The 18,646-nt window shown below is 41.0% G+C and overlaps 2 protein-coding genes and 1 long non-coding RNA gene across 5 annotated transcripts in view; all 3 read right to left on the reverse strand.

Annotated features, from left to right (window-relative positions):
* The window catches only part of LOC122995015 (protein NipSnap homolog 2-like), a 41,716-nt gene extending 28,579 nt beyond the window's left edge, over positions 1 to 13,137 (reverse strand). For 2 of the 3 annotated variants that reach the window (XM_044369925.1, XM_044369924.1), the window contains exon 1: positions 8,822 to 8,907. Coding sequence is in view for 1 of the 3 variants with exons in the window: in XM_044369923.1 (XP_044225858.1) it covers positions 8,822 to 8,914; positions 12,973 to 13,006 (127 nt within the window). In the remaining 2 variants the exon portion in view is untranslated. Of the gene's footprint in view, positions 1 to 8,821; positions 8,915 to 12,972 lie in introns of those variants that run through there. The other variant, XM_044369923.1, reaches the window with a different exon arrangement.
* LOC122995806 (pollen-specific leucine-rich repeat extensin-like protein 2) lies at positions 13,078 to 16,935 on the reverse strand (the record flags this gene model as incomplete). The annotated part of the gene is made up of 5 exons (XM_044371173.1): positions 13,078 to 13,169; positions 13,497 to 13,837; positions 14,279 to 14,428; positions 16,300 to 16,415; positions 16,498 to 16,935. Coding segments are annotated over 4 exons (1,044 nt in total), but the record flags the coding sequence as incomplete, so codon positions are not given.
* A 213-nt stretch (positions 16,936 to 17,148) lies between these two features.
* Positions 17,149 to 18,583, reverse strand: LOC122995020. Its single transcript, XR_006406700.1, has 3 exons — positions 18,303 to 18,583; positions 17,935 to 18,037; positions 17,149 to 17,699 (listed from the first exon to the last, which is right to left on the reverse strand). It is a non-coding gene; the product is annotated as an uncharacterized LOC122995020 (long non-coding RNA).
* Between the last annotated feature and the right edge of the window lie 63 nt (positions 18,584 to 18,646).

Here is an 18,646-nt window from a genome sequence, read left to right on the forward strand (position 1 = left end):
TAATTGCTGGCTATCAGATGTCAGAGTCTGACTCCTTATGCCTGTAAAATGGTGCATTTGAAGGCAATTTCCTGTAGTTGGTACAATTATGTTCTCACTCTTCATGAACTGCACCACAGTTCACTTGGAAGAGGACCAAGAGCTACGTTTTCAGGTGGTGTGGATACGGACTGATTGGCATTTTTAGCACCTGACCAAATGAAGAGAGCCGAGGGAGAAACTAATATAAACCACTCCAAAAGCGCTGGGTGTGAAAATGGCCTTAGACACGCACACGGTATACTCACACAACACACACTCTCTAACTGAACTCTGTCATTACAGACATAAACAAAGCCATGGAGTTCCACTCCCCCTCCTCATCACATCAACAAACTCATCATCATCTCTCAGACTGTGACCAATCACAGAGCGGCTGCAGAAAACCTTGTAAGACGACTGATAGACGTGAACTACATCAGCAGAGGTTGGATCGGGTTTTCAGTGTACACATTCAGAAGTGTAAAATGCTATCTGATTGGGCAAGAAGACAGATGAGTCGGCTGTTTAATTGGCCCCTTCTGATGATGTCAGCAGGAGAATGAGATGATTTCCGCGCCCAAATTGTCTCCATCTGGTTGCCTCAGTCCTGATGTTGTGGTGATGACAACGATAGGCTCATCATCGGGGTCCTCGGCTGGGTGATACTCTGCTAAACGAGGGAGCTGAATGACCTCAGATTGCATGATGGGGGTTCCTGTGTACGATGGAGTATTATATTTCAATCAGTTGGGACTTCATGCCTGCTAGAGGCCTGACCCATGCATGACTCTGGATGGATTACAGTCCTGGCACTAGCTGTTTCTCTGCTAAATAAACGTCTGCCACTGAATGTGGTGAAACGGGAAAAAGGGAGGGATGTAAAAAAGTGAAAGCTAGGGAAGGGAGAAAAGTAAGACAATATGTGGCGGACTGTTTGTGTTGAGCGTTTTTGATTTCCTATAAAGTTACTCCAAAGCTGATTTAGGTGTTTTTTTTACGACATACAATGAGCCTATATCAGCAATATTTAGTGTGTTAAAGGTTTGTATTAACGTTTTTGACGTTTGGCCCTTCGGTCACCCTACCCTGCGTCTTATCTGGACAGCTCTGACCATTGTTGACAAGGTATATTAAATAAGTTATATGGTGACTGTAAACTTAAAGTTAGATTCTGGGGTGGGATGCCCTGATAGCCTTCTAGTTGAAAGACATACCACATACCCACAACAAACAGTATCAGTCAAAAGTTTGGACACATCTTCCCATTCAATTGAATGAGAACGTGTGTCCAGACTTTTGACTGGTACTGTACACCGTTTGATTCTAGCCCCTCTCTCTACTCATGAATCTTGTCTCTCTACACTTCTGATTGTCAAGAAAATAATCTTTGAAAAATATTGGTGCTGGTCATTGCATTGAGTTGTACTTAGAAGAGAGGATGACTGCAAACTAAACTCCACCAATTTAACAGTATCACCTACTTTTCGACCACATCAAGGTCTTGAGAAAGTATAAGACAGTTTTTCCTTGCTGAGCTGCAGTAGACGGAAACACAGAGCAGGAAAAGCAAATTAAAAGGACTGAAACTTTGACATGGCTACATTGGGCTGCTGAAGCCTCATATTAGCATCAGCTGAACCTCAGAATGCATTTTTTGGCAGAACAAGGATTTTATGTATGTTCCCATCTCTTATATTTTAATCAATAAATTGCAATCTGTTTAGTGATTTTTGTCTATTAAGAAGCAAGCACTAAGGATTTACTGCGTGTCAATTTAGCTTTACTGTATACCACACTAGAAGATGCATTAAATGCACTGCAAAAGGCCCTAAAATCTATTTAGTATTTATAAAATCATAACTGAACTGGTGCCTTTATATGTGCAAACACACATCACTTAAGTGTGATGTGTTCTATGGATAAATGAGGGTTTACATTATGTGTGGCGTATTTATGTGTGTGTGTGTGTGTGTGCATGTGTGTCATGTCAGACGACGCCTGGCATGAAGTGAAGCATTGACCTCATCATTCCACTTACATTAGTCTGCCTAAAGAGAGTACAACGCAAAACATCTGACAGTGAGAGCGATATGCACACGTACACGCATACCATCATTCATTAAAACAAAGAAACTTGGCAGGAAGTCTCAGTTTCATGTCCTGATATCTGAAATCCTATCTCTGACATCACAGAGAAATTACGCTCTGATTTATGCTGAGTTCACAGACTCGCTGCAGAGCATGTGTGACTTTAACAATCACTTTGGTGGGCTAAAGTGTTCACAGTTGACACAAGAATCCCACTGATAATCCCTCTTACACACATATACACACACTCAGAAACAGCTCTGACCACTCAGGCCTGACCCCCTAACCCTCATAAGCTTCCTCCTGTATCCCTCATGTCTTTCAGTCTTTCTTCCCTCCTGGCTTTACATTGATGGATGATCCCCTCTGTATGTTACAGTACTGCAGTGTTTATGTAAGGCGCTGCTCTTGATCTGGTGTTGTTTCAACCCTCCTGGGAGGAGAAGCCTCTCCCCTCCGTGCCGTGGGTCGTTATGAGTCATGGGAAGGGGCCTGCTAGTAACGGGCGACATTGTACTGCATAAGTCTTCTGATGTCACACTCATCAGTTGCAATTTGTGATATAGAACGTGTTCCTGTGACTATGTGCCTTTATGTATTTGTGTGAATGTACATTTACACTATACGTATATTCTCCTTTGTCTGCGTGTATCTGTGTGAAAGTAAGAGAAAACAGTTTTGGGTACTCTAAGTGTTCCCATGCTATCATGATGTAATTCTGCCTCAATTACTTAATGAAGCCACTTCAAGTAAAAGCTTACTGTCTTCAGTTTAAATGATCTGCCACATGTGGGATCACTAATAACTGGGGCAAGACTGGGGTCTTTTTCTGTGTTTTCCCTGTTTTCTACCCAGTTTAGTCAGTGTCAATACACTTTTGTCGGTTCCGGTCATTGTTGACCTATATGTTGTCCTGGGGAAGGTGTAGACTACCATGCTCCTCTTCTGATACACATGCTAGTCTCCACCCTCAGACACCACAACAGCTAGCTGCTGCTACAGACTAATGCTATCTCCATAAGATGACCTAAAGTGCTGAACAGACGTTCTGAAAACCATGACAAGGACATGATACCACGCAAGCTTCTCCAACAGCCACAAACTGAACCAGTACTCTGTAGTTGTGGACAAGTGCTGTACTGCTAGCTTGTGAGCCATAATTACGGCTCATACCTCTACCAATGCTTTGCAAATGCTGAAATATGCCAGGTCCAAACATACGATTTGATCCAAAAGTTATTTTTTCACATTTTACTGACTGAAACTGACATGGAAAAAAAGCGTATGCACATCCAAAAAAACATTTCAACAGGTGCTGGACCAAACAAGAGACGTTGCACAGCAACAGTAAAAAAAAAAAAAACATTGGGGAGCAAAGGACAGCGCATGAATCTGAAATAAGACATACTGTTAGTATGTATTTTCAAATTCAGTCAATCATGCAACCTCATGTCACCACTGAAAACTGCATTAGGGCTGTCCAACCATGTTTTGTAAAATTGACAGGGTGGTTATGCCTGAATTGGAGATGAGCTCTCCAGGGCCAAATGTTTTTGCCTTTTTTTAATGTCATACTTATCAGTAGACCAGCTAAACTAAGAAAACGTTTGTGCTTGTCCAGTGACTGACCTTATCTCAGAGATGTATCCTGCTAACAGGCAGAGAATAGGGTGAAAAACATCTGACACACGATGACATTGGAGGACTTCAGTGTATATTAATCTGTACCAAAGTGATGTGCAGCAATAGCAGCCAGCATTTATTTCACAGACTACAGGACAAACTATCCGAGCACGTATCATAAGCAAATGGGTTGCAGGAATAGGCATTTTGTACCATAAACCAAATGATTACTTATTTCCATGGTGATTTTGTTTTTAAGGGGTGTGTGTTCGGGTGGGCTTGCCGTTAGATTTGGAGATGTAATTCTTTGGCACAGATCGGTAGTGAAAGTCGATCCTACCCAGACCTTTAGCCTGACATTCACCAGCACTCCGGCCCGTTTATCAAGTCAAACAAGTGCATGTCTGAGTGTGCATGTCTGTCTGTCTGGGTTACGCCTTTTCACGTCTCCCTCCCTCTCTCCTTCTCTGATTCTACCTCCCTTTTCCTCTATCGCTCACCCAGAGGGGTAAATTACCAGTTTGGAGGGGGTGAGCAGTCCTCCAGTCACACACGCCCATATATAGGCAGCAGACATTAGGTAAACGCAAGGTAGACGTTAGGTAAACTGAAACAGGCACTACTCAGTCAGCTACTTTATTTGTAACACCGATATGCTTCTCTAGCTGGCAGAGATGAAGGCTCATGGTACTGCAGGGTGTGTGGATGCGTGTGGGAAGTGGACGGCAGGTGGATGAGACTATGAATATATGAATCACACTATTTACAAGCGTTTGCACACTGGTGGGCGCATTAATTTGAGGAATAACACCTGAACTTTAGAAAAACAAACAAAAAACATTGGCAATAGAACATTTCTACGCCCATTTTTTTTCTTTCCAGACTGTTTTAAATATAAACCAGAGGGAAAGAAACTTGCAATTTATTATTTTCTCACTTTTCTTAATCAGAAAGTTTTTTGCTATCCTTCTCTTATAAAATCACTTTTGCTGTATCCTACATGTGTAACACCAACAACTTAATGCATTATGTCCAAAGTCTCTCAGTGCATTGAATAGCAGAGACTGAACATCTGTTTGCACCATGCAAATGTGCAATATTTTTTGTTCTTTGCTGTCTATGACTGTATGTGTATGTATGTGTGACTATATACTTTATATATATTTTTATGAATATGTTGGTCAGTAATTCACTTTCTTTATATAAATATTCCTATTCAAAGCCCAGAATCAGAAGAAGAGGGCGGGACACTGTCCTGAAATACAGAAACATTATGGAACAGCCTCCAACAACCAGCTGTTCATGAAATTTGAAAGTTAAAATATATTTTTGGTTTGTCATTGTTTCCAACATTGTGCTTTATTATATATAAAAGACTTTTATGGCTGTAATGACTTTGTCTTCGTCATTGCTTTGTTTTTTGTATGACATGTTTAACTTTGACAATATGAATGGCTGCCTGTTAGAAAGTCAGCTGCTATTTCCAAACGTGATGACACTCTCCCATCCTCCTCTCCATCATCAGATGGAGCTTTGGCATATCCCAGCATGCATTTGAAAGGATGTAAGGATCACAGGATTATAAAGCTCACATTTACAGTTTCGCATGCCTTTAGGTTTTGGGCAGAGGCCCACATACACATTGGGATAACATGCAAAACAAAAACAAAAAGTCATAGCCCTCTCACTGTGAGCCAACCACTGTTGTACCCCAACACTGACCTGCTGAGTTGATGTTTCTCTCTGTGGTTACTCGTGCAGTCACTATGTGTCACCATGAAGGATGTAACTGTGGTGGAAACCTGTGTCCAAACTGTGAATAAACGTCTGATTTTCTCATTGTACAAACTCTGCAACATACTGGTTCATTTGACTACTCCCACTGTTGAAGGCTTTCAGTCTACAGTCAGTCAGTCAAAGGCATTAAACTAAGGGAAACTCTGAAACTGTTACTGGATGCATTCTGGAGGGAATTTCAGGTTCAATTTGTACAAATTATGGAAAAACAAATCCAACAGTGACATATGGCCCATCTGTGCCTACTACCATACATTATGGACAATCCTAATTTGAAATATCCTTTCAAATTACCCTTTTATCCATATGTTCCATAATAGGATTATTTAAGTCTTAACTTCACACTCGCTTTAATGACCACGAGACTAAACAAGACTGGGCCAAAAAATAAAATATGGCTGGACCGTGTATGAAACACTAAGGGGCTTTTAATTTGTATGTTGCCTGGTTACCATCAGACATCGCAGAATTTTTAAGATGTTTGTTTTTAAGTAAGTTTAAGTTTATTCATTTGTAAAGCACTTTTCATACAGTAGTTGTAACTCACTGCACCAGATTCTGGGTGTAGACTATATGGTGCTATTGTAAGAAGGGTGGAGTTAAGATTTAGCATTCATTAATGCTAAGTGTAAGTGTGTTTCATGTGTGTAGTGTTTGTAAATGTATTTGTTCTGTTGCTTTCATTTTATTTACTATGAACACAGAAGTGCTTTATTTTGGAAGGACACTAGACGCATGTAATGTGCAGACATTGACAGGAAGTTACACTGATGGCGCACAGATCCTCTCTCCTCAAACAGGCGTTATTTGGATAAACTGACCACATATTGGGAATCTAAATAGTTACTTTCTAAAAAAATATTAAAGCTTAATAAAATGACATATTAACAGTCCTACAGTGAAAATTACAACAGCTTAATCTCAGTCAGTTTGTGTGAAATGCATTCTGGGATACTTAGCTTCAGCAGCCTTCGGCTGACCAATGGTGTAACTTCGTCACTCAGTCAGTGAGTGACTCAGTGATGGACAAATGCGGTTATAGTTCTGGCCCCAAAAATACATACGGCTCTAAGCATATAGTATTAAGTATTAGTATTAGTATTTTTTCTTCGATCTTCTTACCACAGTATTATTTCACTGCATAACTATGCGGTTCCATCAAAGCTCAAAACAAAGCATACTAGGTCTGAAAACCAAGCAATAAAACTACACTTTCAGACCAATTATGGGTGCTCAGGTAGCCCTGCCCCTCTCTCTCTATCAGACATACGAATGTACATTCACAGCTAGGCAGTGCAAAGACACACTCATGCAGAAATATAAATATACAATACACTCCCTTTACTAATTGAACCGTTTTGGACAGAGCTCAGAGCCAAAGGTTTCTACATGATCACATCTTAGAAACATTTGCCACATTCCAGACTGGTGTAACTCACATGAGCCTCCGCTGCAGGTTCAGTCATTTGTGATAAACGATTTATCGTTTGATGCTAGGATCTCATGGCTGAGACATCACTTAGTGCACAAGACCAAAAACTGGAGCCGTGTTTGGTGGACCCAGGTGACCATGAGCCATGGGTCATAGGGCTTCAGGTGAACATGATTTATACGATAGTTTGATTTACTAAATAATTAATACTTGTGTCCTCCTCAGCAGAGGGTCTAACGTTCACTCATCAACTATGAAGTCACGTTCTCCTGCCAAAGGATGAGCACAGCACTGCCTTTAACATTATTCAAGTCTTTCTCCCATTCTCATTCCCAATGTCTTTAGGTGCAAATAGTTCATTTTCTTCATCTGTTTCTAGGCCCATTACCTCCAGACAAAGCAATCCTGCCAGACTCAGACATCGGCCCTCAGGAGCTGGGACAGGACCAGCCAGCCCAAACATGGAGAAAAACCCCACGATAGCACTGGTCGAAATAAAAACACTGATTGTTTTCAGGTATTGTGTCTCTATGGCAGCTGGGATTAGAGGAACTGGGACACAATGTGGTCAGCAAAAAACACAAGACTTTGTTGATAAAAAAGTCCTCTTGTCCAGAGGTGACTCACTGGTAAGATGACATCTCTAATGACATCTTTTAAGATGATGTGACTCTATCTTTTTAAGACATTACATTGTGACCCTGTGTGATGTTATCTGACAGAAGATGTCACTGTAATGCTGAGAGGAAGGCACCTTTTTTTTTTATAGCTGCTATGTCTATAAAACAAACTAAAAATAATATTGATCCACCTCACACCTTTACATCTTTGCTTCTTTTGTCTATTTTTTGCCTGCTCCCTCCACTTTCCTGTATCTCCTACACTTTCTAGGAATCCTTCAGTGTTGTCTCCCCTCCCAAACATGTGTCTCTCTCATGCAGAGGATGCTATGATCTGATTTCAAGGTCACAGTGATTCACTTGTTTGAGGTCATCTTAAACTTAGCCAGTCTGTGAAGTGCGGGTTTATATTTAAGGGTCTCTTTCCATTGATGTAACTTTTTTTTCTCGTTCTTTCTTTCTTCAACAAGCTCTGATGTGTGGACACTTGCCAAACTACCTCAACCCCCCCTTTCACACACATTTCAGACAATAGGCTACAACTATAATGCGTGTCTCCCTATCGATCATTCATATATAGTTACGTCAGTCTCACAGTCTTTATGGTATCATTATAATTTCATTTTTGGTACCATGCTGAGGAGCATTTATGTAAGCAATGCATACATTTCATAAATGGATTCAAAATCTCATAATATATGTCTGCCTTATTGGATCAGTACAGTTACTGTTTTCCCTCGACTTAAACATAGCACTGTTTGGAAATCCATAAGAAACTTCTGGCACAGTTCCCTTTTTCTATTTGAGGTGTCTAGAGAAATAGAGAAGCAGGGTCCCCCAATTTTTTTTTACAACTCATAGACTCACATGCTCTCTCTCTCTCAGCCCCCCACCCAGCCTCCATACTCCCTCTGTTTTTTGGCAGCAGTGAACCAAATAAATGCAGCCCAACAGTCATTGGGGGGTTAGAACAACCCATTTGGTTTAATGAGGTGATCCAGTGTGTTTTCTCTCCCTCTCCCCCTTCCCCTGCCTATCTTACTCTGTGTGTCTCTTAGCCAATTACAAAGTGTCCTGTCTTGCATCCTGTCCCTTTTTTTTTGCTCTCACTCATTTCTTCCCTCCTTCTTTCTAAAGGCCTTGTTGAGCCCTGATAGGCTTGCTGGGGATAAAACCTGGAGCTTGGGAGAGGAGAGGGACATTTGGGAGCAAGATGGCGAGAGGGACGGTGGCCACGTACCTGCAGGGAGTCCTTCTCCTAGCTCTGTGGAAACCTTCGCTGCAAGGAGGTGGGTCCCCTTTACTGCATGTGTGGTGTTCAGCAATGCAGCACCTGTGGATCAGGTGTCACATAAAATTTATATGACAGAATATGAACTCAGGTCCTGTTTTCCTTACTGATAGTTTAGTGTATTTTCTGTGAGATTTGTAAATTTGGGAGCTTTTGTGAGCTGTAGAAACTATGATGAGCAGGTTGTTTAGGACTCTATAAGAATGATGATGTGTGTGGTTTCACTTCTTTTGAGAAATTTCTCAAGAAAAGTGGCAACATTTTTTGCAATATTACAAGTTGTTATCACTGAATACTGCAGTCAATTTTCATTTGTCTTTCTTTTGTCTTTGACATTGTGAGGTAAAGACTAAAAATGTGTGAACTGATCTGATGTCTTCCCATCTGTACGCTCTGAACCAAAGGTCAAGCTCATTTTTAGTCTTGCTGTCAGAGTAGGAATGTGACAGTGGAGGATATTGGACTGAGCTTGTGTTAGAGATGCATTACTTTTCCTGTGTAAAAAAAAAAAAGTTTTAAAAACTTCTGCCAACTCCTCTCAGTGTGGAGTGATTTTTATTCTTAGTAATAAGTAAAACATGTCCAGTTGTTTGTCTGGATGATATTTGAAAGTACATCGGTGTGTAATGTGTTGACATGTTAAACAAGGGCATCAATCCACAGTAAAATAACATTGTTTGCTCTTTGTGAGACTTCATAGAGCCCAGGTGTATTTTTTTATCTCAGCTCTTCTTGAGGTATGAGGTCAAGACCAAAGGGTTATAATTAAGCTTTTAATAAGGTGCAGCACCTTATTAAAAGCTTTAACTAGCCTATAAGCATGTGCTGAAGACCTCCAGATCTCGTCTCATTGTCAACTCAGACTGATGAGTTGGCTGATGTGAGATTCCCTTCATCCTCTTCCTTGTCTTGTTAGAGGAGAGCATGGGTGGATTAAAAAGCAGTTCCAGGCTGTTGTGTAATTTTAATTCATACAAGGCCAGACTGAAACACACACACACACAATAAAGAGCGAGGACAAATATCACTGGTTGTTTGGATTCTGGGTTTTGGTTTTACTGAAGTGGACTGAATGAGTATTTTGTACTTCAGGGTCTATATTTTTGAATATTCACCTTGAATCATAGGTAGGCTGAAAACGTCTTAGTACAGAATATTCATGATTTCAACACTGGACCAGGTGTGATGAAGATAATTAGATTTTAGATGCAGAGCTCAACAATAACATCTGAGTATCTGGCATCATAGTGCTTTAAGCCTCAGATCAACAGAGGCAAACTTTGACATCATAACAGTAATCAGTCAGTTAAATGCATATTGTTACCTGTTTTATTGTTACATGAACAAAGGTCTCCAGCCAGACTTGAACAGGAGACGTTGCTATTAGCTATTAGTTAGTGCATTCAACCCCTGGCCAAAAGGACATATATCGCAACCTTTTCTTCATAACATATTCACTTGCTTTAAACATATTTTGAAATCAACATGCAGCTGGAACCAGGGCTGGGTATCAGTACTTGATACCTTTAAGGTATCGACCGAAATAACCCAGTACCAAGTAGTATCGAAACTTCTCCAGTCAAATGATACCTGCATTTGATCCTTCTTATAGCCAGATCTAGAAAAAATTGACTATTTGTATGGTTTTGCTTGCAGCCAATCACCGCAAGTGTTCTTCGATTTAATGTGATGTGTGATTGGCCCCATACAACGGCAGCTACAACCCATACAGTCTGTGGTGGTGCAGTTGAGCGCAGTGTATTTGAACGAGTTGGCAGTTCAGCATACAGAGATGGCACAAAAATAAATATTTTAATAATTTGAACACTTTTAAAATGTATTCATGTAAAAATAATTTGGATGGGGAGGAATGGTGGCATTTTACGCAACTGAATACTTCAATTCACATGATCGAATGAAGTAGAAAGAAAAAGGTATCAAATGAAGTACTCTATTGGTATTGGAATCACTTTAAGGGTATTAAACTGGTATTGGTACTGGTATCGTAATTGTTTAAACAATACCCAGTCCTAGCTGAAACATAACAGGAGGTGAACCAAACAATAGTTTTAGGTGAACAAGACTAAGAGCCTACAGACAACCAAACTGTCAGATAAATAAGCTTAAGTATTGAATACATTTAAATTTTGACCTGATGATCGCTCTAGATGAAAAGTCAAGGGGACATTAAATGTCACAAAAACAATAAATGTCGGCACTAAATTGCATGGTAAGCCATCCAACAGTTGTTGAGACAATTCAATCTAAAATTTCACAAATGTCAACCTGCTAATGGCGCTAGAGGGAGTCAGAGGATCACCAAAGTCTTTAGGATTTTTACCAATCTGTTTTTTTGGTTTTTGAGATATTTTTAACCGGATAAGTGAAAATTTTGAACTGCTGGTGGCTCTAGAGGAAAAGTAATGGGATCACCAAAGTGATTATATATATTTCCTTATATACTATGTTTATATCATTGCACAATCGATAATTACTATTTTTAATCTATTTCACTACTCACATTTTATTATATACTACGTATATAATTACTGCACAATGTATAATAACCTTTTCTATTGTACTATTTAACTTCATTCTCCAGAGACCATTAATGTCCATACAAAACTTCACAAAGTCCATCCAAAAGAGTTTAGATATTTCAGTCTGGACCAAAGTAAGACCAACATTGTGAGCAGCATAATAGAATGAGACAAACGTTACTAATTCAGTAATGAGAAATTAATGTCACAGTTAGAAAAACAATCATTTCCAAACAGTAAAGCCTGGACAATCTCTACATGTAAATTAAAAAAACTAATCTTTTTTTAATTCACTGGCAAGCCCAACTGCTGTAGTTTAACACATCTGTAATGAATATGAGCGCATAGTTTTATCTGTACTATCTTTCATTTCAATAAAGATGCCATCATAAACTACAAAAGATTTTAGGGGAGGAGTTTCTGCCCTGCAGTATCCAACAGGCAGAGTTGAATGACTTAACAGTTAAATTATTTACAGCGTGTTGTTAATGTGCTGTACATGGCATTACTGTGAGATCAGTAATTTCCATTCTTTAGGAATCCCTACAGACTTCTTCTTTTCACATCTGGACTGTGGGATCTTAAAAAGCCTTTCCTTTTATAGTAGTTCGCTCACTGTGTTTCTATTTCTGGCTATCGTGATTTGTGAAACATAACATAGGTGCAGAAAAGTGTGAGAATTATGACCAAAGAAGCATGCCTTTTGGATGAAGGGATGTTTGTTATCAGCTGCAGAGAGACTCAGACAGAGAGCGCAGGGTTGATAATCATTAAACACAAACATACATATACTCACACTGAACATAAGGAACTCCTTTTCTTTCTGCTTGTGTGGCATCTGATCCACTCTTTTTGAAATCAAATTTAATGCTTTTTAAGACCTTTTAAAGCTTTCTGCAGCAAAACAAATGCACATTAGGGCTGAACTTTGTTTGAAATCAATTTGACAATATTAACAGGTATATTTTTTCTGGATATTTTTGTATCTCCATATAACAATCATATGTAAAATCACATTGAATGAACTGCATGAACTGTGTTCCACTGTTCCGCTTTGCATTAGTTAATCCTGTTACCTTTTCTAAGAGCAGGTAGTGGCCTGCGGAGAACCAATCGAAAATTATCACAAAAAGAAAGAGCTGGACTGGACTGAGTCGTGACTGAAGATTAAACCATATTTAAATAAGTGAATCCTGTGGGGAAATATATTTCTCATCCAACTAGGTATCATACCATAATTATAAATTAGACTTTTGAGACCTTAAATTCTCAAAGTCTAATTTAATACTTTTTGAGGATATGCGGGAACCCTGTACATGTAATCCTTGTTATTTCGACTAATTAAATGGTTTTATTAAGAGCTGGCAAAGAGGAGAAGATTAAGCCTCATTAGCCTTGACTGATGATTCATAAATTCTAAAAATTCTGTCACCTGTTAGGTGTCCAGAACAATGAAAATATTGTTAACCATTAGACCGGTGTGTGTACTGTATATACAGTTGTCACTTTTATAATTATATTTAAATATAATCTGTTTCTGTGTATCAGGTATAAGCATACCTGCTGGTGCTGCAGGAGCAGCTGGAGCCGGCATAGGAGCCGGTGCAGGTCCTGGAACTGGATTTGGGCCAGGTGGAATTGGTACAGGATTTGGCCCTGGAGGAGCTGGGACTGGATTTCAGCCTGGTGGAGGAGCTGGAGCTGGTCTAGGAGGCTTTGGACCAGGTGCTGGTGGAGGTGGATGCCACTGGTGTTTTCTGTTCAATTTTATAAACACTGTTTATGACGTGCTTGTGAAAACTGATACTTGAACATTTAGGATTGTGTCATCGCTTCTACAATCGCCATATTTTACATTTTTAAAATGTTGTTTTAATTACATCAATTACTGGAGGAGTTCCAAGTTATGAGCCAGGAAAGGAGTTTTTTTATGTCTCACAAATAATGAATCCCAGATGTTAATTTCAACTACAAGAAACAAATCTGGCTGTAAATGTGTTTATGATGTGTCGCTGCTCTCTAAACTACATGTGTTTGTGTGTGTTTTCAACTTTCATGTCCAAACTGTTCTGATCACTGTATACCTCAGGTGGCTATGGTGGTCAAGGACCAGGGGGTGTTGGCCCTGGAGGATTCGGACCTGGAGGTGCTGGACCAGGGGGTGTCGGCCCCGGAGGATTCGGACCTGGAGGTGTTGGACCAGGGGGTGTCGGCCCTGGAGGATTCGGACCTGGAGGTGTTGGACCAGGGGGTGTAGGACCAGGAGGAGTCGGACCTGGAGGAGTCGGACCTGGAGGAATCAGACCAGGAGGAGTTGGACCAGGAGGTGTAGGACCAGGGGGAGTCGGACCTGGAGGTGTCGGACCAGGAGGTGTCAGACCAGGAGGAGTTGGACCTGGAGGAATCGTACCTGGAGGTGTTGGGGCTGGTAAGACACATATGACTGGTTGACAACTTGATTATTCATCCATCATCTGTAGAGCAACGTCTATCAAGGTTTCCATTGTGCAACTGTTAATTGAATTGTTTGTAGTAATGTAATTATTTTTTTCCTACAGGTGTGAAGCCTCCTAAAACAGGTAAGACTTTCAGTCCCAGCTGTACTGATTCAAGATGGTGTTTTGTTGAATTCTCAAGCAGCAAATTTTGCTCTGTCTTTGATGAGGACAAAAAGAAGCTTCTCAAATTATGAAGGCAGTTTTATGGTCAAATGTCATGAGAAGTCATCTGAAATTAGAAGTTTTCTAAATATACAGTCCCATCATCCAACAGTGGAAATCCAATCAGATAGAATCAAGATTGGTTCAAATCATTTAAAAGTTGGTATTTTGTTTGTCTCTAGGAGTTGGCTACGGTGGTCGTGTACCTGGAGGGTTTGGACCAGGACAGGGAACTGGTGGCGTAGGAGGAGGACTGGGACCAGGTGGTTTTGGACCAGGTGGTGTCGGTCCTGGAGGCTATGGAACTGGGCCTGGAGGAGTTACTCCTGGTGGTTTTGGACCAGGACGTATTGGTCCTGGTGGTCAAGGTACAGATATGAATCCTTTTTTTGTCTCATAAACATAAATGATAAATATTACACTTTCCATTTGTGAAAGGATTCAGCAATAATGTTTTGTCTTACTTGTGCACAAGAGATGGTGCAAAACCTGGAAAGTCAAGACGGTCAAATATTTGAAATACAATATAAACATTACTCTTATCAGGCACACACTTTTTCCCAGCCTTATCACTCATGAGCAAGGTAACAAACACATACTACCAAATGTACACAACCATCATTTGAAGATACTTGTGTATCAAAGTCTAATTAAAGAATCTAGTAAGCTCATTACCTACAAACAGACTGCCTGCTATGTTAACTTGCATCATGTGACCTTCACAATAAGTGGAAGTTCCCTGCTCCGCACACATGAATCAGCGGTCAGCCCCTGTACTGTAAATATTGTTCCTCTGGTCAATTCAATGCAGCAGGATAAGTATTGCATACATTTACCATTATTTCATTTCCTCATTACCTCAAGGTTATAAGCTATTGTTGAGGGGCCACCCACCCTCATGCACACACACATGCATACATGCAGTGATAAAGGCTAATGCATTAGGCATGGCAGGTCCCTGATAAAGAACGGAAGTCATCACGTCAGTCAGAAAGACTGATTTGCTTTGGAATTTCAGGCCTCTCTGTTTTTCATCCTCCAAACATGCGAGTTGCCTGTGCCGGATGAGGAATGTTGGTGATAATATCCAAACGATTCTTAGAGGTTAAGCCTCAGCTTTGTGGAGCCTTTTGAATTCCACCGATTATGCAGGTGGGTAGAAAATGGGTCAGTGTAAGCACAGGAAACAGACTCCTATGTCACACTTTCCAGTTTACCAAGAGTCTGGCCATCTCAGCCTAACACATTTTATCAACACTATACAATAATGCCCACAAAGTGTTTGTGTTTCCCAGCTCCACCCTGAAGAATAAGACGCAAACATCCTAGTTCACCTGAACAGGCAATGGGAGGCATACATTGCAAACTGTTGCATGAGCACAGTGACCTGGAGCTGCTTACAAACAGAATACATGTCAGGCAAAAATAGAAACAAAATACATTTATTTAACCAGATGTGCAAATTTGAGGAGCTAGAGGGAAGAATGACCTAGTTTAAAATGTCATATTTAAATATGAAGCATCACGTGTACCAGCTGTTTTATAAGAGAGTGAGAGAAGTAAATTCATAGATTTATGTGGCAACAGTTTTTATGAGAAAGAACGAGCTGCCTCTCAGTGTTTTGTCCTCAGTCATCTCTCTACACAGGCTTACAGCCAGACCCTCCTAGAGTTTTAAAGCCTATTCAAATAAATTTTCAAAACCTTCCCGGAGAGCAAGATAATCCTTGTGAGGTTTCTCTCGGGCAGCCATCATTGATGTATAACATTACAAAAGGGTGGAGTCGCAAAGGGACAGACTGAATTCATTAATGCATGATGTAGTGTATTGTGGTCAATAGTGTCACTAACAGCAGTATAAGGAGAACCAAAGTGCTATTTCTCTTTCATCTGCTCATTAGGGGCAGGGGGTTTTGGTGGAGGAGCACTTGGAACAGGAGGCCTCGGGACTGGCAGAGGTCAGGGAGCTGGAGGGTTGGGAACTGGTGGCCAAGTACCTGGAACAGGATATGTACCTGGAGGTGACTGGTTTTCATTTGTCTACATATGTTTCTCAACATTATTAATACTTTGTATGTTCTTTTTCTTCTTATAAGTGACAAGTGCATGAATGAATTAATCTCTGTGATGCCCAGAAACTACTCGATACAAATGTTCATTCCACACAATATGATTATTCTCTTTTCCTTAAGTGATCACCTATCTTACATTTTTACGTATCGCTTACCTTGAAAGATGTACAATATGGGCATTAAACAAAGCTCTGTCCTGACCCAGGTGGCTATGGAGGCTACGGACCTGGTGGTGTTGGTCAGTACCCAGGTGGAACTGGTCCCAAACCTCCTAAGACAGGTAACTGATGTTCAGTAGTGTACACTACACTGTTTTAAACATTGACATGTGACTGAATTTTGTATTTTCTGACCTTAGGTGGAGCTGGAACATCACTTGGAGGAACAGGGTATGGGCCTGGTGGGGCAGGATTTGGGCCTGGTGGAGCAGGATTTGGGCCTGGTGGTGCAGGGGTTGGGCCTGGTGGAACGGGATTTGGGCCTGGTGGTGCAGGGGTTGGGCCTGGTGGAACGGGATTTGGGCCTGGTGGTGCAGGAGTTAGGCCTGGTGGTGCTGGAGTTGGGCCTGGTGGAACGGGATTTGGGCCTGGTGGCGCAGGTGTTGGGCCTGGTGGAACAGGATTTGGGCCTGGTGGTGCAGGGGTTGGCCCTGGTGGCACAGGATTTGGGCCTGGTGGTGCAGGAGTTGGGCCTGGTGGAACGGGTTTTGGGCCTGGTGGTGCAGGAGTTGGGCCTGGAGGTGCTGGACCTGGAGGAGTCGGCCCTGGTGGAGCTGTAGTACCAGGAGGAGGTCAATAATAACATTTACATCATACTATATACACAAATTTATGAGGAAAAATTTTATGTACCAAAATGCATTCTTAAGTGTCCACTAAAGTGTTGTTAACTTTAATGTTTCAAGTTATATTAAGTTTTGGAAAGATCTACTTTGTAGATAAAATACATTGTTTTGTTATTTCAGCTCTAAATGTTATGTTTTGTCTACAATAATGACTTTTTACTTCCTTCCTGTTTCAGTTCCAATGCTGCCACAGACTGGTACTACTGGGGGAGGACCTGGAGGGAAGACCAGTAAAGCATCAAAACAAGTTCCAGGTAAAATAAAAAAAAAGACAACCCATTTGTTACTTAAGGATCTTCAACATCAGTTCAGTTCAGAGTTTATGATTAACCAGAAACACTGAATTTTCTGGGCATCGTTGTTGAGGTCTCAATTTGGTATGCTGTCACACAGGAGTTGGGGTGCCTGGACTCTATCAAGGTGGATTTGTACCAGGCCAAGGTATGCCGTAGCACAAGAGCTATATAAAAAAATATAATAAACAATACAATAATATGTGTTATTATTGTGGGGGATTCAGTGTGTTTACAGAAGGAGGTCTACCAGTTGTATGAATTTTCTGTCTTCTAATCTCCCCTGGCTCCGCAGGTTTTGGAGGCCGTGGTGTTCTTCCTGGAGTAGCCACAGGATCTGGACTTGGGCCTCAGACTGGTGTGTTAATACGCTCCATAATGAATCTTAGAACATCACATCTTGGTACAGCACACATACCTAAAAATAAAAGCTATTGCCTTATTCCTCACAGGGGCTGGAGTACTTGGGCAGGGCGGTGCTGGGCAAGGAGCAGGCAGTAAGTGTCACAAAGACTTGAACTGACTACATTATAAGCTTATCTTTTTAATATATCACCTGATCATTAATATTAAACGATTCATTTAGAAATAATAAATGTCCATCCCGAATGTAGTACATCACAGTATGAGCATGTCTGAAGTGTATCTCTCACCTTAGATGGTCGTGGACAGCAGTTGCCTGGGGTTTTTCGTGGTTACCCTCTCATATCACCAAAATCAGGTACACAGCAACCAGCAATGCAGTAAACTCTACAGCTGCATATAGAGCCATATGAAGTCAATGATAAATGTAAAGGAAGAAATCCCAGAAATTGATTTATTCTTTCAATTCCAGGGGCAGGCAAATCAAAGAACCCCGCCAAAATTGCAGCTAAATACGGTAAAGAAACATTAGTTCAGAGTCAAACTTGTGTTCCACACATCATTTATGTTACATAATAATTTAATGTGCAGCAAAAATAATTAAGTATTAGTATCATTTAAGTTATTAAATGTTCTGTACTGATACTTGTGAGCTCACCCGTTTGCTTTGTTGACAAGGTGGAGCTGGAGCAGGAAGAGGTGCACTTGGTCAAGGGGGTGCTTTAGGGGGTGGAGCTGGAAGACTCCCTGGAGGAGGGGCAGGAATCACACCTGGACTTGGAGGCGGAGTTGGAACAGGAGGTGGACCTGGAGCTGTACCTGGATTTGGAGGTGGAGTTGGAACAGGAGGTGGACCTGGAGCTGTACCTGGATTTGGAGGCGGAGTTGGAACAGGAGGAGGACCCGGAGCTGTACCTGGATTTGGAGTTGGAACAGGAGGTGGACCTGGAACTGTACCTGGGCTTGGAGGTGGAGTTGGACCAGGAGGTGGGCTTGGAGTAG

The sequence above is a fragment of the Thunnus albacares genome, chromosome 13, assembly GCF_914725855.1.
Source record: "Thunnus albacares chromosome 13, fThuAlb1.1, whole genome shotgun sequence".
In the NCBI taxonomy this organism is placed as follows: domain Eukaryota; kingdom Metazoa; phylum Chordata; class Actinopteri; order Scombriformes; family Scombridae; genus Thunnus; species Thunnus albacares.